This window comes from Salvelinus namaycush, unplaced genomic scaffold, assembly GCF_016432855.1.
Source record: "Salvelinus namaycush isolate Seneca unplaced genomic scaffold, SaNama_1.0 Scaffold468, whole genome shotgun sequence".
Classification (NCBI taxonomy): Eukaryota; Metazoa; Chordata; class Actinopteri; order Salmoniformes; family Salmonidae; genus Salvelinus; species Salvelinus namaycush.
The window spans coordinates 89,521-113,736 of NW_024061162.1; the positions used below are offsets into that span (position 1 = coordinate 89,521).

General features: G+C 47.2%; 1 protein-coding gene across 1 annotated transcript in view; it reads right to left on the reverse strand.

The window, feature by feature from the left end:
* The window catches only part of LOC120041447 (kinesin-associated protein 3-like), a 75,457-nt gene that overhangs the window by 15,200 nt on the left and 36,041 nt on the right, over positions 1–24,216 (reverse strand). The window contains exons 11-14 of the mRNA XM_038986410.1: positions 14,186–14,286; positions 9,144–9,252; positions 7,195–7,307; positions 6,818–6,983 (exon numbers count right to left, since the gene is read on the reverse strand). Of these exons, the coding sequence (XP_038842338.1) occupies positions 6,818–6,983; positions 7,195–7,307; positions 9,144–9,252; positions 14,186–14,286 (489 nt within the window). The remainder of the gene's footprint in view (positions 1–6,817; positions 6,984–7,194; positions 7,308–9,143; positions 9,253–14,185; positions 14,287–24,216) is intronic.

Genomic DNA, 24,216 nt, shown 5'->3' on the forward strand with positions numbered 1-24,216 from the left:
TGATTGTGTTTCTGATTGGGGCTACTGTGGGGTCTGATTGTGTCTGTATTGGGGCTCTGTGGGGTCTGATTGTTGTTCTGTATTGGGGCTCTGTGGGTCTGATTGTGTTTCTGTATTGGGGCTCTGTGGGGTCTGATTGTGTTTCTGTATTGGGGCTCTGTGGGGTCTGATTGTGTTTCTGTATTGGGCTCGTGTGGGTCTGATTGTGTTTCTGTATTGGGGCTCTGTGGGGTCTGATTGTGTTTCTGTATTGGGGCTCTGTGGGGTCTGATTGTGTTTCTGTATTGGGCTCTGTGGGGTCTGATTGTGTTTCTGTATGGGGCTCTGTGGGTCTGATTGTGTTTCTGTATTGGGGCTCTGTGGGGTCTGATGTGTTTCTGTATTGGGTCTGTGGGTCTGATTGGTTTCTGTTTGGGGCTCTGTGGGGTCTGATTGTGTTTCTGTTTTGGGGCTCTGTGGGGTCTGATTGTGTTTCTGTATTGGGGCTCTGTGGGGTCTGATTGTGTTTCTGTATTGGGGCTCTGTGGGGTCTGATTGTGTTTCTGTATTGGGGCTCTGTGGGGTCTGATTGTGTTTCTGTATTGGGGCTCTGGGGGGTCTGATTGTGTTTCTGTATTGGGGCTCTGTGGGGTCTGATTGTGTTTCTGTATTGGGGCTCTGTGGGGTCTGATTGTGTTTCTGTATTGGGGCTCTGTGGGGTCTGATTGTGTTTCTGTATTGGGGCTCTGTGGGGTCTGATTGTGTTTCTGTATTGGGGCTCTGTGGGGTCTGATTGTGTTTCTGTATTGGGGCTCTGGGGGTCTGATTGTGTTTCTGTATTGGGGCTCTGTGGGTCTGATTGTGTTTCTGTTTGGGCTCTGTGGGGTCTGATTGTGTTTCTGTATTGGGGCTCTGTGGGGTCTGATTGTGTTTCTGTTTTGGGGCTCTGTGGGGTCTAATTGTGTTTCTGTATTGGGGCTCTGTGGGGTCTGATTGTGTTTCTGTATTGGGGCTCTGTGGGGTCTGATTGTGTTTCTGTTTTGGGGCTCTGTGGGGTCTGATTGTGTTTCTGTATTGGGGCTCTGTGGGTCTATTGTGTTTCTGTATTGGGGCTCTGTGGGGTCTGATTGTGTTTCTGTATTGGGGCTCTGTGGGGTCTGATTGTGTTTCTGTATTGGGCTCTGTGGGGTCTGTGTTGTTCTGTATTGGGGCTCTGTGGGGTCTGATTGTGTTTCTGTATTGGGGCTCTGTGGGGTCTGATTGTGTTTCTGTAGGGCTCTGTGGGTCTGATTGTGTTTCTGTATGGGGCTCTGTTGGGTCTGATTGTGTTTCTGTATGGGCTCTGTGGGGTCTGATTGTGTTTCGTATTGGGCTCTGTGGGGTCTGATTGTGTTTCTGTATTGGGCTCTGTGGGGTCTGATTGTGTTTCTGTATTGGGGCTCTGTGGGTCTGATTGTGTTTCTGTATTGGGGCTCTGTGGGGTCTGATTGTGTTTGTATGGGGCTCGTTGGGTCTGATTGTGTTTCTGTATTGGGCTCTGTGGGGTCTGATTGTGTTTCTGTATTGGGGTCGTGGGGTCTGATTGTGTTTCTGTATTGGGGCTCTGTGGGGTCTGATTGTGTTTCTGTATTGGGGCTCTGTGGGGTCTGATTGTGTTTCTCTATTGGGGCTCTGTGGGTCTGATTGTGTTTCTGTATTGGGGCTCTGTGGGGTCTGATTGTGTTTCTGTTTGGGGCTCTGTGGGTCTGATTGTGTTTCTGTATTGGGGCTCTGTGGGGTCTGATTGTGTTTCTGTATTGGGGCTCTGTGGGGTCTGATTGTGTTTCTGTATTGGGGCTCTGTGGGGTCTGATTGTGTTTCTGTATTGGGGCTCTGTGGGGTCTGATTGTGTTTCTGTATTGGGGCTCTGTGGGGGCTTGTGTTTCTGTATTGGGGCTCTGTGGGGTCTGATTGTGTTTCTGTATTGGGCTGTGGGGTCTGATTGTGTTTCTGTATTGGGGCTCTGTGGGGTCTGATTGTGTTTCTGTATTGGGGCTCTGTGGGGTCTGATTGTGTTTCTGTATTGGGGCTCTGTGGGGTCTGATTGTGTTTCTGTTTTGGGGCTCTGTGGGGTCTAATTGTGTTGCCGTCCTGAGGCTCTGTGGGGTCTGATTGTGTTTCTGTATTGGGGCTCTGTGGGGTCTGATTGTGTTTCTGTATTGGGCTCTGTGGGGTCTGATTGTTTTCTGTATTGGGGCTCTGTGGGGTCTGATTGTGTTTCTGTATGGGGCTCTGTGGGGTCTGATTGTGTTTCTGTATTGGGCTCTGTGGGGTCTGATTGTGTTTCTGTATGGGGCTCTGTGGGGTCTGATTGTGTTTCTGTTTGGGGCTCTGTGGGTCTGATTGTGTTTTGTCTGAGGCTCTGTGGGGTCTGATGTGTTTCGTATTGGGCTCTGTGGGTCTGATTGGTGTGTATTGGGGCTCTGTGGGTCTGATTGTGTTTCTGTATTGGGCTCTGTGGGGTCTGATTGTGTTTCTGTTGGGGCTCTGTGGGGTCTGATTGTGTTTCTGTATTGGGGCTCTGTGGGGTCTGATGTGTTTCTGATTGGGGCTCTGTGGGTCTGATTGTGTTTCTGTATTGGGCTCTGTGGGTCTGATTGTGTTTCTGTATTGGGGCTCTGTGGGGTCTGATTGTGTTTCTGTATGTGCTCGTGGGTTGATGTGTTTCTGTTTGGGGCTCTGTGGGGTCTGATTGTGTTTCTGTATTGGGCTCTGTGGGGTCTGATTGTGTTTCTGTATTGGGGCTCTGTGGGGTCTGATGTGTTTCTGTATTTGGCTCTGTGGGGTCTGATTGTGTTTCTGTAGCTTGGGGTGTCGTGGTCTGATTGGTTTCTGTATTGGGCTCTGTGGGGTCTGATTGTGTTTCTGTATTGGGGCTCTGTGGGGTCTGATTGTGTTCTGTATTGGGCTCTGTGGGGTCTGATTGTGTTTCTGTATTGGGGCTCTGTGGGGTCTGATTGTGTTTCTGTATTGGGGCTCTGTGGGGTCTGATTGTGTTTCTGTATTGGGGCTCTGTGGGGTCTAATTGTGTTGCCGTCCTGAGGCTCTGTGGGGTCTGATTGTGTTTCTGTATTGGGGCTCTGTGGGGTCTGATTGTGTTTCTGTATTGGGGCTCTGTGGGGTCTGATTGTGTTTCTGTATTGGGGCTCTGTGGGGTCTGATTGTGTTTCTGTATTGGGCTCTGTGGGTCTATTGTGTTTCTGTATTGGGCTCTTGGGGTCTGATTGTGTTTCTGTATTGGGGCTCTGTGGGGTCTGATTGTGTTTCTGATTGGGGCTCTGTGGGGTCTGATTGTGTTTCTGTATTGGGCTCTGTGGGGTCTGATTGTGTTTCTGTATTGGGCTCTGTGGGGTCTGATTGTGTTTCTGTATTGGGGACTCTGTGGGGTCTGATTGTTTTCTGTATTGGGGCTCTGTGGGTCTGATTGTGTTTCTGTATGGGGCTCTGTGGGGTCTGATGTGTTTCTGTATTGGGGGCTCTGTGGGGTCTAATTGTGTTTCTGTATTGGGGCTCTGTGGGGTCTGATTGTGTTTCTGTATTGGCTCTGTGGGGTCTGATTGTGTTTCTGTATTGGGGCTCTGTGGGTTGATTGTGTTTCTTGTATTGGGGCTCTGGGGTCTGATTGTGTTTCTTTATTGGGCTCTGTGGGGTCTATTGTGTTTCTGTATTGGGCTCTGTGGGGCTGATTGTGTTTCTGTATTGGGGCTCTGTGGGGTCTGATTGTGTTTCTGTATGGGGCTCTGTGGGGTCTGATTGTGTTCTGTATTGGGGCTCTGTGGGGTCTGATTGTGTTTCTGTATGGGGCTCGTGGGGTCTGATGTGTTTCTGTATTGGGCTCTGTGGGGTCTGATTGTGTTTCTTATGGGGCTCTGTGGGGTCTGATTGTGTTTCTGTATTGGGGCTCTGTGGGGTCTAATTGTGTTTCTGTATTGGGGCTCTGTGGGTCTATTGTGTTTCTGTATTGGGCTCTGTGGGGTCTGATTGTGTTTCTGTATTGGGCTCTGTGGGGTCTGATTGTGTTTCTGTATTGGGGCTCTGTGGGGTCTGATTGTGTTGCCGTCCTGAGGCTCTGTGGGGTCTGATTGTGTTTCTGTATTGGGGCTCTGTGGGGTCTGATTGTGTTTCTGTATTGGGCTCTGTGGGTCTGATTGTGTTTCTGTATTGGGGCTCTGTGGGGTCTGATTGTGTTTCTGTATGGGGCTCTGTGGGGTCTGATTGTGTTCTGTATGGGGCTCTGTGGGTCTGTTGTGTTTCTGTTGGGGCTCTTGGGGTCTGATTGTGTTCTGTATTGGGCTCTGTGGGGTCTGATTGTGTTTCTGTATTGGGGCTCTGTGGGGTCTGATTGTGTTTCTGTATTGGGGCTCTGTGGGGTCTGATTGTGGTTTTTTCTGTATTGGGGCTCTTTGGGGTCTGATTGTGTTTCTGTATTGGGGCTCTGTGGGGTCTGATTGTGTTCTGTATTGGGCTCTGTGGGGTCTGATTGTGTTTCTGTATTGGGGCTCTGTGGGTCTGATTGTGTTTCTGTATTGGGCTTGTGGGTGTTGTGTTCTGTATGGGCTCGTGGGCTGTTGTGTTTCTGTATTGGGGCTCTGTGGGGTCTGATTGTGTTTCTGTATTGAGGCTCTGTGGGGTCTGATTGTGTTTCTGTATTGGGGCTCTGTGGGGTCTGATTGTGTTTCTGTATGGGGCTCTGTGGGGTCTGATTGTGTTTCTGTATTGGGGCTCTGTGGGGTCTGATTGTGTTTCTGTATTGGGCTCTGTGGGGTCTGATTGTGTTTCTGTATTGGGGCTCTGTGGGGTCTGTTTGTGTTCTGTATTGGGCTCTGTGGGTGCTGATGTGTTTTTGTATTGGGGCTCTGTGGGGTCTGATTGTGTTTCTGTATTGGGCTCTGTGGGGTCTGATGTGTTTGTATTGGGGTCGGGGTCTGATTGTGTTTCTGTATTGGGGCTCTGGGGGTCTGATTGTGTTTCTGTATTGGGGCTCTGTGGGGTCTGAGTGTGTCTGTTTGGGGCTGTGGGGTCTGATTGTGTTTCTGTTCAGAGGCTCTGTGGGGTCTGTTTGTGTTTCTGTATTGGGGCTCTGTGGGGTCTGATTGTGTTTCTGTATTGAGGCTCTGTGGGGTCTGATTGTGTTTCTGTTCAGAGGCTCTGTGGGGTCTGTTTGTGTTTCTGTTTTGGGGCTCTGTGGGGTCTGATTGTGTTTCTGTATTGGGGCTCTGTGGGTCTGATTGTGTTTCTGAGTGGCTCTGTGGGGTCTATTGTGTTTCGTATGGGGTCTGTGGGGTCTGATTGTGTTTCTGTATTGGGCTCTGTGGGGTCTGATTGTGTTTCTGTATTGGGGCTCTGTGGGGTCTGATTGTGTTTCTGTATTGGGGCTCTGTGGGGTCTGATTGTGTTTCTGTATTGGGGCTCTGTGGGGTCTGATTGTGTTTCTGTATTGGGGCTCTGTGGGGTCTGATTTGTGTTTCTGTATTGGGCTCTGTGGGGTCTATTGTGTTCTGTATTGGGCTCTGTGGGTCTGATTGTGTTTTGTATTGGGCTCTGTGGTCTGATTGTGTTTCTGTATTGGGGCTCTGTGGGGTTGATTGTGTTCTGTATTGGGGCTCTGTGGGGTCTGATTGTGTTCTGATTGGGGCTCTGTGGGTCTGATGTTTTTGTATTGGGTCTCTGTGGGGTCTGATTGTGTTTTCTATGGGGCTCTGTGGGGTCTGATTGTGTTTCTGTATTGGGGCTCTGTGGGTCTGATTGTGTTTCTGTATTGGGCTCTGTGGGGTCTGATTGTGTTTCTGTATTGGGGCTCTGTGGGGTCTAATGTGTTTCTGTATTGGGGCTCTGTTGGGTTGATTGTGTTTCTGTTGAGGCTCTGTGGGGTCTGATTGTGTTTCTGTATTGGGCTTGTGGGGTCTGATGTGTTTCTGTATGGGCTGTGGGGTCTGATTGTGGTCTGTATGGGGCTCTGTGGGGTCTGATTGTGTTTCTGTATTGGGGCTCTGTGGGGTCTGATTGTGTTTCTGTATTGGGGCTCTGGGGCGGTCGTTGGTTCTGTATTGGGGCTCTGTGGGGTCTGATTGTGTTCTCGTATTGGGGCTCTGTGGGGTTGATTGTGTTTCTGTATGGGGCTCTGTGGGGTCTGATTGTGTTTCGTATTGGGGCTCTGTGGGGTCTGTTTGTTTTCTGTATTGGGGCTCTGTGGGGTCTGATTGTGTTTCTGTATGGGGCTCTGTGGGGTCTGATTGTGTTTCTGTATTGGGGCTCGTGGGGTCTGATTGTGTTTTGTATTGGGGCTCTGGGGGTCTGATTGTGTTCTGTATTGGGGCTCTTGGTCTGATTGTGTTCTGTATTGGGCTCTGTGGGGTCTGTTGTGTGTTCTGTATTGGGCTCTGTGGGGTCTGATTGTGTTTCTGTATTGGGGCTCTGTGGGGTCTGATTGTGTTTCTGTATTGGGGCTCTGTGGGGTCTGATGTGTGTTCTGTATTGGGCTCTGTGGGGTCTGATTGTGTTTCTGTATTGGGGCTCTGTGGGGTCTGATTGTGTTTCTGTATTGGGTCTCTGTGGGGTCTGATTGTGTTTCTGTATTGGGGCTCTGTGGGGTCTGATTGTGTTTCTGTATTGAGGCTCTGTGGGGTCTGATTGTGTTTCTGTATTGGGGCTCTGTGGGGTCTGTTGGTGTTTGTGACCAGAGCCCCAGAACCAGCTGGCTGAGGGGACTCTTCTCCAGGTTCACCTCTCTGTAGGTGAGGGCTTTATGGTGGAATGTGTGAGCATCGCTTCCTTAAGAGTGGTTGTAGAATTCACTCACCTGGTTTGAGTCTATCTTTAAAGTAAGGTACCAGGTTGTACTCCTTCAGCACCAGTTCCCAGTCCAGATCAGCGATAGTGAGGTTAGCCAGGGTCCCCAGACACTCGATCACATACTCTTCGTTTTCATCAGGACTGATCTGGGCTGCCAGGTCTCCTACATAGTCCTGAAGGAGACCATTCGGTTAGTAAGTCACTTAGCAACACCTCATTCATACAGTCTCCCCTCTAAATATCTCCGGTACACTGCTGCCTCATGCTAACTGGATGCTTTAATATGGCTTCGTTGCTGTGTTCTTCATCAGTCTGTTCAACCAATCCAGGTACAACATCTTGCTTGCTAAAATCATTCAAATGCAACATGAATTTAGTACTAACGATGAAGAGCTGTTTGGGTGGTCCGTCGTGTTGAGAAATGTTTCGTATCATCTTCATAAGTAAAGGATCCTTCAGCTTCAGAGCTCTCTTCATCAACATCTTCAGACCATTTCCTGAGGGAAGGGAATCAAGCATTCATTATTTACTCAACAGCTTGTGAAATATTTATACAAATTCATTAATTTATGACACATGGAGGGTGACAATGAAGTGTCTTGGAGATATTTCTATGGTTCTTAGATCCCCAGACCATCTCTGAAACATCTGTGGTCCTCCCTACCTTCACAGATGAGCTGTATAACTGATAGTGGACCTCCCTACCTTCACAGATGAGCTTTATAACTGATAGTGGTCCTCCCTACCTTCACAGATGAGCTTTATAACTGATAGTGGACCTCCCTACCTTCACAGGTGAGCTGTATAACTGATAGTGGACCTCCCTACCTTCACATATTAGCTTTATAACTGATAGTGGTCCTCCCTACCTTCACAGGTGAGCTTTATAACTGATAGTGGTCCTCCCTACCTTCACAGATGAGCTGTATAACTGATAGTGGTCCTCCCTACCTTCACAGGTGAGCTTTATAACTGATAGTGGACCTCCCTACCTTCACAGAGTGAGCTGTATAACTGATAGTGGTCCTCCCTACCTTCACAGATGAGCTTTATAACTGATAGTGGTCCTCCCTACCTTCACAGGTGAGCTTTATAACTGATAGTGGTCCTCCCTACCTTCACAGGTGAGCTTTATAACTGATAGTGGTCCTCCTACCTTCACAGAGCTTATAACTGATAGTGACCTCCTACCTTCACAGATGAGCTGTATAACTGATAGTGGTCCTCCCTACCTTCACAGATGAGCTGTATAACTGATAGTGGTCCTCCCTACCTTCACAGGTGAGCTTTATAACTGATAGTGGTCCTCCCTACCTTCACAGGTGAGCTGTATAACTGATAGTGGACCTCCCTACCTTCACAGATGAGCTGTATAACTGATAGTGGACCTCCCTACCTTCACAGATGAGCTGTATAACTGATAGTGGTCCTCCCTACCTTCACAGATGAGCTGTATAACTGATAGTGGTCCTCCCTACCTTCACAGATGAGCTGTATAACTGATAGTGTCCTCCCTACCTTCACAGATGAGCTGTATAACTGATAGTGGTCCTCCCTACCTTCACAGATGAGCTGTATAACTGATAGTGGTCCTCCCTACCTTCACAGGTGAGCTGTATAACTGATAGTGGTCATCCCTACCTTCACAGATGAGCTGTATAACTGATAGTGGTCCTCCCTACCTTCACAGATGAGCTGTATAACTGATAGTGGTCCTCCCTACCTTCACAGGTGAGCTGTATAACTGATAGTGGACCTCCCTACCTTCACAGATGAGCTGTATAACTGATAGTGGTCCTCCCTACCTTCACAGATGAGCTGTATAACTGATAGTGGTCCTCCCTACCTTCACAGATGAGCTGTATAACTGATAGTGGTCCTCCCTACCTTCACAGATGAGCTGTATAACTGATAGTGGTCCTCCCTACCTTCACAGATGAGGCTGTATAACTGATAGTGGTCCTCCCTACCTTCACAGATGAGCTGTATAACTGATAGTGGTCCTCCCTACCTTCACAGGTGAGCTGTATAACTGATAGTGGTCCTCCCTACCTTCACAGATGAGCTGTATAACTGATAGTGGTCCTCCCTACCTTCACAGATGAGCTGTATAACTGATAGTGGTCCTCCCTACCTTCACAGATGAGCTGTATAATTGATAGTGGTCTGTACCTTCACAGATAAGCTGTATAACTCCTAGTGGTCCTCCCTACCTTCACAGATGAGCTGTTTAACTAATAGTGGTCTGTACCTTCACAGATAAGCTGTATAACTCCTAGTGGTCCTCCCTACCTTCACCGATGAGCTGTATAACTGATAGTGGTCCTCCCTACCTTCACAGATGAGCTGAGCGTTCTTCTTGTTAGCTGCCAGGTTGATACAGAAGGAGATGAGCTCAGCATCGATCCTCTCCTCACCGTGCTCAAACAACATCTTCATCAACTGGTGAGTCAACACAGAGCACTAAGTTAGCATGTTAGCAATAGATACACTGAACAAAAATATAAACACAACATGTAAAGTGTTGATCCATGAGCTGAAATAAAAGACACCGGACATTTCTATTTAATTTTGTGCACAAATTTGTTTACATCCCTGTTAGTGAGGATTTCTCCTTTGCTAAGATAATCCATACACCTGACTGGTGTGGCATATCAAGAAGCTGATTAAACAGCATGGTCATTGCACAGGTGCACCTTGTGCTGGGGACAATAAAAGGCCAATTAAAAATGTGCAGTTTGTCTTTAGTTTTGAGGGAGCGTGCAATTGGCCTGCTGACTGCAGGAATGTCCACCAGAGCTGTTGCCAGATAATTTAATGTTCATTTCTCTACCATAAGCCACCTCCAACGTCATTTTAGAGAATTTGGCAGTACGTCCAACCGGCCGCAGACCACATGTATGGCATCATGTGGGCGAGCGATTTGCTGATGTCAACGTTGTGAACAGAGTGCCCCATGGTGGCAGTGGGGTTATGGCGTGGGCAGGCATAAGCTAAGAACAACAAACACAATTGCATTTTATTGATGGCAATTTGAATGCACAGAGATACTGTGACGAGTTCCTGAGGCCCATTGTTGTGCCATTCATCCGCCACCATCACCTCATGTTTCAGCATGATAATGCACAGCCCCATGTTGCAAGGATCTGGACACAATTCCTGGAAGCTGAAAATGTCTCAGTTCTTTCAGACATGTCACCCACTAGAGAGCATGTTTGGGATGCTCTGGATCGACGTGTACGACAGCGTGTCCCAGGACCGTCAATATCCAGCAACTTCGCACAGCCATTGAAGAGGAGTGGGACAACATTCCACAGGCCACAATCAACAGCCTGATCTTACTGTTTTGTCTAGTGATTGATAAACTCACAAACGCTTGGATTGCTTTCACTGTAAAGCATATTTTCAAAATCTGACACGGTAGGTGGATTAACAACAAGCTAAGCTGTGTTTTGGTATATTTCACTTGTGATTTCATGAGTATAAATATTTTTCGTACTATTTTTGAATTTGGCGCTCTGCAATTCAAAGGTTGTTTAATGATCCCGCTGAAGGGATCCGTGCGTCAAGAAGTTTTAAGATAAGGTCTATTAATGTAGATTTTTGGGGGTCTTTTGGATTAGGACGGGTAGGTATAGTTATTAGTTTAGTAAGATTTAGTTTGTTACAAATAACTCAAACAATTTGCATAGAGCAGATACCGGAGCTGAGGGTGGGCGATAGAGCAGATACCGGAGCTGAGGGTGATAGAGCAGATACCGGAGCTGAGGGTGGGCGATAGAGCAGATACCGGAGCTGAGGGTGGGCGATAGAGCAGATACCGGAGCTGAGGGTGATAGAGCAGATACCGGAGCTGAGGGTGGGCGATAGAGCAGATACCGGAGCTGAGGGTGGGCGATAGAGCAGATACCGGAGCTGAGGGTGGGTGATAGAGCAGATACCGGAGCTGAGGGTGGGTGATAGAGCAGATACCGGAGCTGAGGGTGGGTGATAGAGCAGATACCGGAGCTGAGGGTGATAGAACAGATTCCGGAGCTGAGGGTGGGTGATAGAGCAGATACCGGAGCTGAGGGTGGGCGATAGAACAGATACCGGAGCTGAGGGTGGGCGATAGAACAGATATCGGAGCTGAGGGTGATAGAGCAGATACCGGAGCTGAGGGTGGGCGATAGAGCAGATACCGGAGCTGAGGGTGGGTGATAGAGCAGATACCGGAGCTGAGGGTGGGCGATAGAACAGATACCGGAGCTGAGGGTGGGTGATAGAACAGATACCGGAGCTGAGGGTGATAGAACAGATACCGGAGCTGAGGGTGGGCGATAGAACAGATACCGGAGCTGAGGGTGATAGAGCAGATACCGGAGCTGAGGGTGGGCGATAGAGCAGATTCCGGAGCTGAGGGTGGGTGATAGAGCAGATACCGGAGCTGAGGGTGGGTGATAGAACAGATACCGGAGCTGAGGGTGATAGAACAGATACCGGAGCTGAGGGTGGGTGATAGAGCAGATACCGGAGCTGAGGGTGGGTGATAGAGCAGATACCGGAGCTGAGGGTGATAGAACAGATACCGGAGCTGAGGGTGGGTGATAGAGCAGATACCGGAGCTGAGGGTGGGTGATAGAGCAGATACCGGAGCTGAGGGTGATAGAACAGATACCGGAGCTGAGGGTGATAGAACAGATACCGGAGCTGAGGGTGATAGAACAGATACCGGAGCTGAGGGTGATAGAACAGATACCGGAGCTGAGGGTGAGTGTATGTGTGTGTATATATGTATGTCTATATAGGTATGTGTGTGTATATATGTATATATGTATGTCTATATAGGTATGTGTTTGTATATATGTATATATGTATGTCTATATAGGTATGTGTTTGTATATATGTGTATATGTATGTCTATATAGGTATGTATATGTGTATATGTATGTCTATATAGGTATGTATATGTATATATGTGAATATGTATGCATGTGTGTATGTATATGGATATATATATCTACCCAAAAAATATATGGGGAATTGGAAATGATGCAGACAATTACATTGATGGACAACAATCTTTCTGCAATATTAAGCTGATCCACACCTTTAAAAAATATATATATATTAATAATAATGATAAAAATGTAAAAAGTGTCAACACGGTACCTTGACAAGAGCGTACCAATAACATAAAGTCCATCAAAAGTTTCATCCACGTTAGCAGCACCTGTAGAGCTGTTTAAAGCTACGGGGGGAGCAGTGAGTATAGTCTGATGGGGAATCGACCAATTCTGAGTATCAACCCACATGGCTATATATTGTCAACCCCCATGGCCCAAGCACATCAAGACAGTCGTGAAGAGGGCACGACAAAACCTATTCCCCCTCAGGAGACTGAAAAGATTTGGCAATGGTCCTCAGATCCTCAAAAGTTTCTACAGCTGCACCATCGAGAGCATCCTGACCGGTTGCATCACCGCCTGGTACGGCAACTGCTCAGCCTCCAACTGCAAGGCACTACAGAGGGTAGTGCAAACGGCCCAGTACATCATTGGGGCCAAGCTTCCTGCCATCCAGGACCTCTATACCAGGCGGTGTCAGAGGAAGGCCCTAAACATTGTCAAAGTCACTTTAATAACTCTACCTACATGTACATATTACCTCAATTACCTCGACCTACCAGTAACCCCACACATTGACTCTGTACCGGTACCCCCTGTATATAGCCTCCACATTGACTCTGTACCGTAACACCCTGTATAAAGCCTCCACATTGACTCTGTACTGGTACCTCCTGTATATAGCCTCCACATTGACTCTGTACTGGTACACCCTGTATATAGCCTCCACATTGACTCTGTACCGGTACACCCTGTATATAGCCTCCACATTGACTCTGTACCGTAACACCCTGTATATAGCCTCCACATTGACTCTGTACTGGTACCTCCTGTATATAGCCTCCACATTGACTCTGTACCGTAACACCCTGTATATAGCCTCCACATTGACTCTGTACCGTAACACCCTATATAGAGCCTCCACATTGACTCTGTACCGTAACACCCTGTATATAGCCTCCACATTGACTCTGTACCGTAACACCCTGTATATAGCCTCCACATTGACTCTGTACTGGTACCTCCTGTATATAGCCTCCACATTGACTCTGTACCGTAACACCCTGTATAGAGCCTCCACATTGACTCTGTACCGTAACACCCTATATAGAGCCTCCACATTGACTCTGTACCGTAACACCCTGTATATAGCCTCCACATTGACTCTGTACCGTAACACCCTGTATATAGCCTCCACATTGACTCTGTACTGGTAACCCCTGTATATAGCCTCCACATTGACTCTGTACCGTAACACCCTGTATATAGCCTCCACATTGACTCTGTACCGGTACCCCCTGTATATAGCCTCCACATTGACTCTGTACCGGTGCCCCCTGTATATAGCCTCCACATTGACTCTGTACCGTAACACCCTGTATATAGCCTCCACATTGACTCTGTACCGTAACACCCTGTATATAGCCTCCACATTGACTCTGTACCGTAACACCCTGTATATAGCCTCCACATTGACTCTGTACCGTAACACCCTGTATATAGCCTCCACATTGACTCTGTACCGTAACACCCTGTATATAGCCTCCACATTGACTCTGTACCGTAACACCCTGTATATAGCCTCCACATTGACTCTGTACCGTAACACCCTGTATATAGCCTCCACATTGACTCTGTACCGTAACACCCTGTATATAGCCTCCACATTGACTCTGTACCGTAACACCCTGTATATAGCCTCCACATTGACTCTGTACCGTAACACCCTGTATATAGCCTCCACATTGACTCTGTACCGTAACACCCTGTATATAGCCTCCACATTGACTCTGTACCGGTACCCCCTGTATATAGCCTCCACATTGACTCTGTACCGTAACACCCTGTATATAGCCTCCACATTGACTCTGTACCGTAACACCCTGTATATAGCCTCCACATTGACTCTGTACCGTAACACCCTGTATATAGCCTCCACATTGACTCTGTACCGTAACACCCTGTATATAGCATCGCTATTGCTATTTTATTGATTTACTAATTATTTGTTACTTATTTTGGGGGGGTATTTTTCTTAAAACTGCATTGTTGGTTAAGGGCTTGCAAGTAAGTATTTCACCTGTTGTATTCAGCATTTCACTGTGAGGTCTACTACACCTGTTGTATTCAGCATTTCACTGTGAGGTCTACTACACCTGTTGTATTCAGCATTTCACTGTGAGGTCTACTACACCTGTTGTATTCGGCATATGTGACAAATAACACTGTTGTAGGTGCTGATCTAGGATCAGGTGTTGTACTATTGTTACCTGTGGGATGCAGTCTGTGTAGGCGAACATGGACTTGAACCTGTCGTCAACACTGATGTGGTACAGGATACACATGGCCATCTGCTTGTGGTTCTCGTCACCTGACAGAAGGAACACATTACTACACATTAAACCAGCTCAAACCTGATACATTACAGCCAGATAGACTGATATGGTAGGTACATCAGTAGAATGAGAGAGAGGAAGAGAGAGCGAGAGAGAGCGAGAGAGAGAGAGAGAGAGAGAGAGAGAGAGAGAGACAGAGAGAGAGAGAGAGAGAGAGAGAGAGAGAGAGCGAGAGAGAGAGAGAGAGAGAGAGAGAGAGAGAGAGACAGAGAGACAGAGAGAGAGAGAGAGAGAGAGAGAGAGAGAGAGAGAGAGAGTAGGCAGATGTCACGATCAGATGAGCTCCTACATTTTTCAGCATTTTCTTTAAAAAAGATAGATTTAGAGTTAGATAAACTTGGATTTTTTGTCAGGAACACATACAGGATGCTACTCTCTACAACATAACCCTCACTATGTCACCAGGACACATACAGGATGCTACCCTCTACTACATAACCTTCACTTCAAATCAAAACTCAAAACCTACAACCTGATTTTGGACGGAATTACGGAATCACCTGAAAAGTTCACAACAACCAAGGATCATAATTCTATACAGCAAATTCTCTGGAAAACAACAGAAACCTGAAAACACCACCCAACCTGGAACTGAGTGAGTAATGTTTAGTCTGAAACTATATTCTATTTCCAAAAGCCAAGAAGAAAAATACATGACATTACTTTATAAGGACTGAATGGTAACATAATTCTGCCAAGCTTGATACAGCTTCAACTAGCACTTACGTGTCAAGTGAGAGGTGTCAAAGCCCATTAGCCCAACAATGGCAGGAGAGTCGAATAGTCTACCCCAACCAAATGGAGAGGCCTTAGAAGCTCCCTCCTGCTGTTCAGAGGTAATTAAAATACAGTACCCTGTGAGTGTAAAGAATGATAAGGCAAGAAAAGAGCACAAAATGAAGCTCCTTATGGAAAATCAAGAGACACTTTTTGCTGACTATTACAAAAATGGGAACATCAGCAACCTTATCTTCCACACAAACCATCCCCTGGCATGGCACAGTGCTATATTAGCACACTACCCCTCTGTTAAGAGAGGGGGGGTTAACGAGGGGTGGAAACTCAGGATACTTGACAACGAGGACTCTGAGTCAGCTAATATACATCTCTATAAGTCTGGAACAGTATTGGTACAGGGCAACCACAAACAGTTTCAGCTGGACTTTCACCAAATCAAAGAATTAGCCCAGCAGGAGAAGCTCTCCCTTGATAAAGATACCCCCACCCCAAGCGGGTCAGACCAGACCTCTTCATCATATAACCCCACAGACGAGCAACCCTCAGCAGACAGTCAACCTCCCAGCACAGAGTACTTCTCCCTCATTGAAATGAAGGATAAATTCACCCAGCTGGAGGTAAGGCAGGTGGAGCTGGAACAGCAGGTGATTACACTCCAGTCAGCAAAGACCCAGACAACAGTCCAGCACAACAACACCCCTTTAACCAGACCCGGAGAGCTGGAGGTGGAGAGAGACATATCTGCACTCTGGACAGTGGTGAGACAACTTCAACAGGAGAAAGAGCAGGAGCAGGAGCAGGAGCAGAACAGAGCACTAGAGGAGAGGATCAGACTGCTGGAGGAGAGGGAGAGGGGGATGGAGGAGAGGATCAGACTGCTGGAGGAGAGGTTGAGGGGGATGGCATGTGACAGAGAACAACCCACTAGGGAGGTGGCCATCCCCACAGAGACGCCAGCAGAACAGCCCACCTCAGCACCCGACAAAAGTCTCGACACCACAGCAGAACAGTCCACACCAGACCCTGACCATAGAGTCGACATCACAGCAGAACAGACAAAAGAAAAACCCCAAGCCCAGCAGCTCTCACCCCCTCTGAGCACCTGTCAGCCCTGTCAGCCACCCTGATAGCCCTCCTGACAACCCCCCCACACCCACTGAGGACAAACACAAGACACAGATTGTTCTCCTTATGGACTCAAATGGGAAATATATAGAAGAAAAAAAACTTTTTCCCAAACACAGTGTGTCTAAACTCTGGTGTCCAAACACCCAGCGCGCCCTAGACCTTCTGTCTGAGGACAAACTAGGCTCACCTAGCCACATAATAATACACACAGGCACAAACGACCTGAGAGCACAGCAGGAAAGGGTGGCCACAGCACTGAAGGGAGTGATTGAAAAAGCTTCTTCTACTTTCCCCAACGCACAAGTGGTTATCTCCACCCTGCTACCACGAAGACTTCCACCCTGCTACAATACAGCGGGTAAACGCAAGCATTTCCCGTGACTGTGCCTCAAAACCAAATGTCTTTCTGGCCCACCACTCCACCCTGGACTTGAACAGCCTCTATGACCAGGTCCACCTCTACAAGGCAGCAGTGCCCACCTTTGCCCGGACTCTAAAGGACATCGCTCTCAAACGCAGCCCCAACACTTCACACAGGAGCAACAGATCAATAGACACCCCACCCAGACCAGCAAGACACCCTCCAAGACCTTCAGGACCCCCCCCTGGACCTACACATAGAGGACCCACGCCAAGAGGACTTACATCCAGACCACAGCACCCCCAGACACATCCACACCCCCACCCCAACCAATCAACACCCCCCCACATCAACCATGCCCACACCCAATTTAGGCCCCCTCAGATCAGACCTATGCCACTCCTGCCCACCCCATGCACCCCACCCCCGCAAAGAGGGCATCAACATGGAAGTCACACATACGCCCAGGTAGTGAGCGGGCAAACAGGCCCAACCCCCACTCTTACACTCGCCCAAGCCAACGGCATGTACCAGATGCTCAGCAGGCTCTGCTCACACTTACTGGCCTGAGGCCAAACCACGACCAACAACATTGGACACTTTATGGAACAAAAAGCCTTCACTATCTCATCCTGGAATATCCAAGGCCTGAGGCCATCTGCCTTTGGCCTAAAGAGCAGGAACCCGGACTTCACCAAAGAAATCTGTAATGCAGACATTGTCATCCTGCAAGAAACATGGTATAGAGGAGACGGACCCACTGGTTGCCCTCTAGGTTACAGAGAGCTGGTAGTCCCATCCACCAAACTACCAGGTGTGAAACAGGGAAGGGACTCAGGGGGAATGCTAATTTGGTATAGAGCAGACCTAACCCACTCCATTAAATTAATCAAAACAGGAACATTTTACATTTGGCTAGAAATTCAAAAGGAAATTATCTTAACAGAGAAAAATGTCCTCCTGTGTGCTACCTATATCCCCCCACTAGAATCCCCATACTTTAATGAAGACAGCTTCTCCATCCTGGAGGGGGAAATCAATCATTTCCAGGCCCAGGGACATGTATTAGTCTGTGGCGACCTAAATGCCAGAACTGGACACGAACCTGACACCCTCAGCACACAGGGGGACAAACACCTGCCTGCAGGTGACAGCATTCCCTCCCCCATATGCCCCCCTAGGCACAACTATGACAACATAACCAACAAAAACGGGTCACAACTCCTGCAGCTCTGTCGCACGCTGGGTATGTACATAGTCAATGGTAGGCTTCGAGGGGACTCCTACAGTAGGTACACCTATAGCTCATCTCTTGGCAGTAGTACTGTAGATTACTTTATCACTGACCTCAACCCAGAGTCCCATGGTAGATACACCTATAGCTCATCTCTTGGCAGTAGCACTGTAGACTACTTTATCACTGACCTCAACCCAGAGTCCTATGGTAGGTACACCTATAGCTCATCTCTTGGCAGTAGCACTGTAGACTACTTTATCACTGACCTCAACCCAGAGTCTCTCAGAGCGTTCACAGTCAGCCCACTGAAACCCCCATCAGATCACAGCAAAATCACAGTCTACTTGAACAGAGCAATACTCAATCATGAGGCATCAAAGCCAAAGGAACTGAGTAACATTAAGAAATGCTATAGATGGAAGGAATGCAGTTTGGAAACCTACCAAAAAACAATTAGGCAACAGCAAATTCAATCCCTTTTAGACAACTTCCTGGGTAAAACGTTCCACTGCAATAGTGAAGGTGTAAACTTGGCAGTAGAAAATCTTAACAGTATATTTGACCTCTCAGCTTCCCTATCAAATCTAAAAATCTCAAATAGAAAACCGAAGAAAATGAACAACAATGACAAATGGTTTGATGAAGAATGCAAAAATCTAAGAAATAAATTGAGAAACCTGTCCAACCAAAAACATAGAGACCCGGAAAACCTGAGTCTACGCCTTCACTATGGTGAATCACTAAAACAATACAGAAATACACTACGGAAAAAGAAGGAACAGCATGTCAGAAATCAGCTCAATGTTTCTGAAGAATCCATAGACTCTAACCACTTCTGGGAAAATTGGAAAACACTAAACAAACAACCACACGAAGAATTATCTATCCAAAATGGAGATGTATGGGTAAACCACTTCTCCAATCTTTTTGGCTCTATAACAAAGAATAAAGAGCAAAAACATATACATGATCAAATACAAATCCTAGAATCAACTATTAAAGACTACCAGAACCCACTGGATTCTCCAATTACCTTGAATGAGTTACAGGACAAAATAAAAACCCTCCAACCCAAAAAGGCCTGTGGTGTTGATGGTATCCTTAATGAAATGATCAAATATACAGACAACAAATTCCAATTGGCTATACTAAAACTCTTTAACATCGTCCTTAGCTCTGGCATCTTCCCCAATATTTGGAACCAAGGACTGATCACCCCAATCCACAAAAGTGGAGACAAATTTGACCCCAATAACTACCGTGGAATATGCGTCAACAGTAACCTTGGTAAAATACTCTGCATTATCATTAACAGCAGACTCGTACATTTCCTCAATGAAAACAATGTACTGAGCAAATGTCAAATTGGCTTTTTACCAAATTACCGTACAACAGACCATGTATTCACCCTACACACCCTAATTGACAACCAAACAAACCAAAACAAAGGCAAAGTCTTCTCATGCTTTGTTGATTTAAAAAAAGCCTTCGACTCAATTTGGCATGAGGGTCTGCTATACAAATTGATGGAAAGTGGTGTTGGGGGAAAAACATACGACATTATAAAATCCATGTACACAAACAACAAGTGTGCGGTTAAAATTGGCAAAAAACACACACATTTCTTCACACAGGGTCGTGGGGTGAGACAGGGATGCAGCTTAAGCCCCACCCTCTTCAACATATATATCAACGAATTGGCGCGGGCACTAGAACAGTCTGCAGCACCCGGTCTCACCCTACTAGAATCCGAAGTCAAATGTCTACTGTTTGCTGATGATCTGGTGCTTCTGTCACCAACCAAGGAGGGCCTACAGCAGCACCTAGATCTTCTGCACAGATTCTGTCAGACCTGGGCCCTGACAGTAAATCTCAGTAAGACCAAAATAATGGTGTTCCAAAAAAGGTCCAGTCGCCAGGACCACAAATTCCATCTAGACACCGTTGCCCTAGAGCACACAAAAAACTATACATACCTCGGCCTAAACATCAGCACCACAGGTAACTTCCACAAAGCTGTGAACGATCTGAGAGACAAGGCAAGAAGGGCATTCTATGCCATCAAAAGGAACATAAATTTCAACATACCAATTAGGATCTGGCTAAAAATACTTGAATCAGTCATAGAGCCCATTGCCCTTTATGGTTGTGAGGTCTGGGGTCCGCTCACCAACCAAGATTTCACAAAATGGGGCAAACACAAAATTGAGACTCTGCATGCAGAATTCTGCAAAAATATCCTCCGTGTACAACGTAGAACACCAAATAATGCATGCAGAGCAGAATTAGGCCGATACCCACTAATTATCAAAATCCAGAAAAGAGCCGTTAAATTCTACAACCAACTAAAAGGAAGCGACAACCACCATAACAAAGCCATCACCTACAGAGAGATGAACCTGGAGAAGAGTCCCCTAAGCAAGCTGGTCCTAGGGCTCTGTTCACAAACACAAACACACCCCACAGAGCCCCAGGACAACAGCACAATTAGACCCAACCAAATCATGAGAAAACAAAAAGATAATTACTTGACACATTGGAAAGAATTAACAAAAAAACAGAGCAAACTAGAATGCTATTTGGCCCTAAACAGAGAGTACACAGCGGCAGAATACCTGACCACTGTGACTGACCCAAACTTAAGGAAAGCTTTGACTATGTACAGACTCAGTGAGCATAGCCTTGCTATTGAGAAAGGCCGCCGTAGGCAGACATGGCTCTCAAGAGAAGACAGGCTATGTGCTCACTGCCCACAAAATGAGGTGGAAACTGAGCTGCACTTCCTAACCTCCTGCCCAATGTATGACCATATTAGAGAGACATATTTCCCTCAGATTACACAGATCCACAAAGAATTTGAAAACAAATCCAATTTTGATAAACTCCCATATCTACTGGGAGAAATTCCACAGTGTGCCATCACAGCAGCAAGATTTGTGACCTGTTGTCACAAGAAAAGGGCAACCAGTGAAGAACAAACACCATTGTAAATACAACCCATATTTATGCTTATTTATTTTAACTTGTGTGCTTTAACCATTTGTACATTGTTACAACACTGTATATATATAATATGACATTTGTAATGTCTTTATTGTTTTGAAACTTCTGTATGTGTAATGTTTACTGTTAATTTGTATTGTTTGTTTCACTTTTGTGTATTGTCTACCTCACTTGCTTTGGCAATGTTAACACATGTTTCCCATGCCAATAAAGCCCCTTGAATTGAATTTAATTTAATTGAGAGAGAGAGAGAGAGAGAGAGAGAGAGAGAGAGAGAGAGAGAGAGAGAGAGAGAGAGAGAGAGACAAAGAGAGAGACAGAGAGAGAGACAGAGAAAGAGAGCGAGACAGACAGAGAAAGAGAGAGAGACAGAGAGAGAGACAGAGACAGAGACAGAGAGACAGAGACAGAGACAGAGAGAGAGACAGAGAGAGAGAGAGAGATGCCATCAAGACCAAGATAGAGACCTAGAGAGAGAGAGAGTCATGCTCAACATGAGCTCCTGATATATTTGATTTTTTTTGGTTTTTAGAATGAGATAAACACTCTAATCGAAGAAGAATTCCAGACAAGAAGTGATGAACAACAACTCTATTCATTCAGAATAGAAAAAAAAGTAACTTTGCGCCTCAAGTTAAGAAGTTTTGAGTCTAGCTAGCTAGCTACACAACAAAGACCTAGCCAGCAGACTAACAAGCTAGCCAGAAGAAACGAGCTAGAACAAACCTAGCAAGGGCAGGTAATACAACTACATCAAACGACCAAACTGAGTGAGAAAACCAAAAAGCAGCACGGACTAACGGTAAACATATCTTCAGTTTTTTGTGTGAGGATTTTTCACTCTTTTTGCTGTTTTTTGAACTAAAGTAGCGCGAACAGCAGACGAACAAATCGGTTGCCATGGCAACGGGGCAGCAGAACAGCGCAGCAGCAGCGGTAGGAGCAGAGCGCACAGACACCATGTCCCCACTCCCCCTCAGCGCAGAATCCATTCTCTACACAAAAAAGGCCAAAAATGACACAATGAGGAAAGCTATCAAACAGAAACTACTAGAGGAGAGGCCAGAAACCCTTTTTGCAGACCTCTACAAAAACGGTGACGTGAGTAATCTCATCTTCCTCACTGACCAGCCAAATGCATGGCGCTCAGCAGTGTGCTCTCACTACCCATGCATAAAGAAAGAGGGAATCTGTAATGGGTGGAAGCTGAAAATCAAAGAGACAGACGACCCTGACAGCACCATGATAACAATCAACCTCTACAAGACTGGGACTGTCATGGTGCAAGGTAACATCAGGCTGTTTGAAACAGACTTTCAGACCATTAAGGAGAGAGCGGAGAGAGAGAAGAACACCACCAGTGACATGCCCTCCCACAAGACAAATTCCACCAGCACCACCCTCACCCCTACCCTCCCCACCCAAAAAGGCACATCCAGCACCTCTCTTCCCACCATAGTGGAGGACACGCCCCAGGAGGAGAGCGACCCCCTCAGTGCAGAGCAGGCTCAGGCCCTCCTCACCACCATGGCTGCCATGAGGGATGAGTTCACCAAACTGGAGGGGGAGGTGGTCCTGCTCAGGGAGAGCGTGAGCAAGCAGCAACCAGACAACCACACCTTAGAGGAGCTCCTAACCAAGGTGAGGACAGAGCAGGACAGCAGCCTTGCAACACAGCTGAAAGAGGTTCAGCAAGAGAGAGACGGACTCAAGAGAGAGCTGGCTGATCTAACACAGGAGGTGAGAGAGCTCCAAAAAGACAGACAGAGCAGCAATAAGGAGCTGACCACACTAAGAGAGGAGCTGCAGGAGAGAAAGAGAGCAGAGGACAGGCTGCAGGAGCAGCTAGATCACCACCCTATGACCTGCCCTCACACAGCAGAGGAGCCCAGCTCAACCAGCCAGACTTCCCCAGCCCTGCCCTCACACAGCAGAGGAGCCCAGCTCAACCAGCCAGACTTCCCCAGCCCTGCCTGCTGCACCCCTCCTCCCCAACCCACAGAACAGCCTCCCACTGACAGTGGCACCGACACAGACCAGCCACACCCCAGCTCCAACACCCACCAGCCCCCACTCTGCCCCCCCCAGTCCAGAAGAAACACTGGCTGACATCGTCCTGTTAATGGACTCAAATGGGAAGTATGTCCAGGAGAAGAAACTTTTCCCTAGACACAAAACAAGAAAGGTGTGGTGCCCAACAACGCAGAGTGCCATGGAGCTGCTTGATAAGGCCCATCTCGGGTCGCCAAGCCACATAATTATACATACCGGAAGCAACGACCTGCGTGCTCAGCAGGAGAGGGTGGCGACTTCACTACGGGGAGTGATTGAGAAGGCCTCCGCAATCTTCCCCAACTCAAGAATCATAGTGTCAACCCTTCTACAGAGGAGGGACTTCCACCCTGCCACAATCCAAAGAATAAACGCCAGCCTATCCCGGGACTGTGCCCTGCGACCCAATGTACACCTGGCCCACCATCCCACCCTCGATCTGGACTGTCTCTATGACCATGTTCACCTGTACAGGGAGACAGTCCCCATCCTTGCCAAGACTCTCAAGGACGTCGCTTTAAACCGCAGCCCGACCTCTCCACCCAGGAACAGCGGAGCAATCTCCACCCCGCCGAGATCACCGAGACAACACCCCGGACCAGCACCCTGGACCCCCCAGCCACGACCACAGCACCACCAACCTCAATGCCCACCACAGCCAGCGCAGCACAGACCACCCCAGCCCAGCTTCAGAGCCACCCAGATGAGGCCTACCACCCCCCTCCTCCCCACCGCAGACCCACACCTGGAGGAGCCACAGCCCAGCAGGCAGAGCTACGCACAGGCTGTGAGAGGAGCAACTGGCCCAGCCCCCACCAACCAAATGAGTGACATTAAACAAATGCTGAGTCTACTATGCTCACATGTGATAGGCCGAGGGTCATGGTAAGATGAGCACAAGAACACCACCATCCTCACACTACATCCACCCAAGTGGCATGACACAAATTCTTGTGTCATCATCTTAAATGATAAACATAAGAGTTTACTTTAATTGATTAGTTCAGATTTATACCATATTAACATTCCCCCTGAGTCTCTGCCCTGTTTGATTCCTTTTAATTTAGTGGATGGTATGATTATCTCCCTATAACCTAGTGGACAGCCAGTGGAAACATCACCTCTGCACCATGTTTCCTGTAGTACTACAATATCAACATCATCAATTTCTTTCATGAAGTCTGGGTTTCTGCTCTTTAGCCCAAAAGCAGAGGACTTCAATCCTTGTAAATTCCAACATGCAACGTAAAATGACTTCATAATTTTTTTTTTTTTCTCTCTTTCTTTTCTTTACCTTTCAAAATGAGACAAACATTCAGAATCCAAGAAGAACCATTAAAACAGGATTTTTCAATTCAATCGAATTGATCAAAACAGGAGAATTCT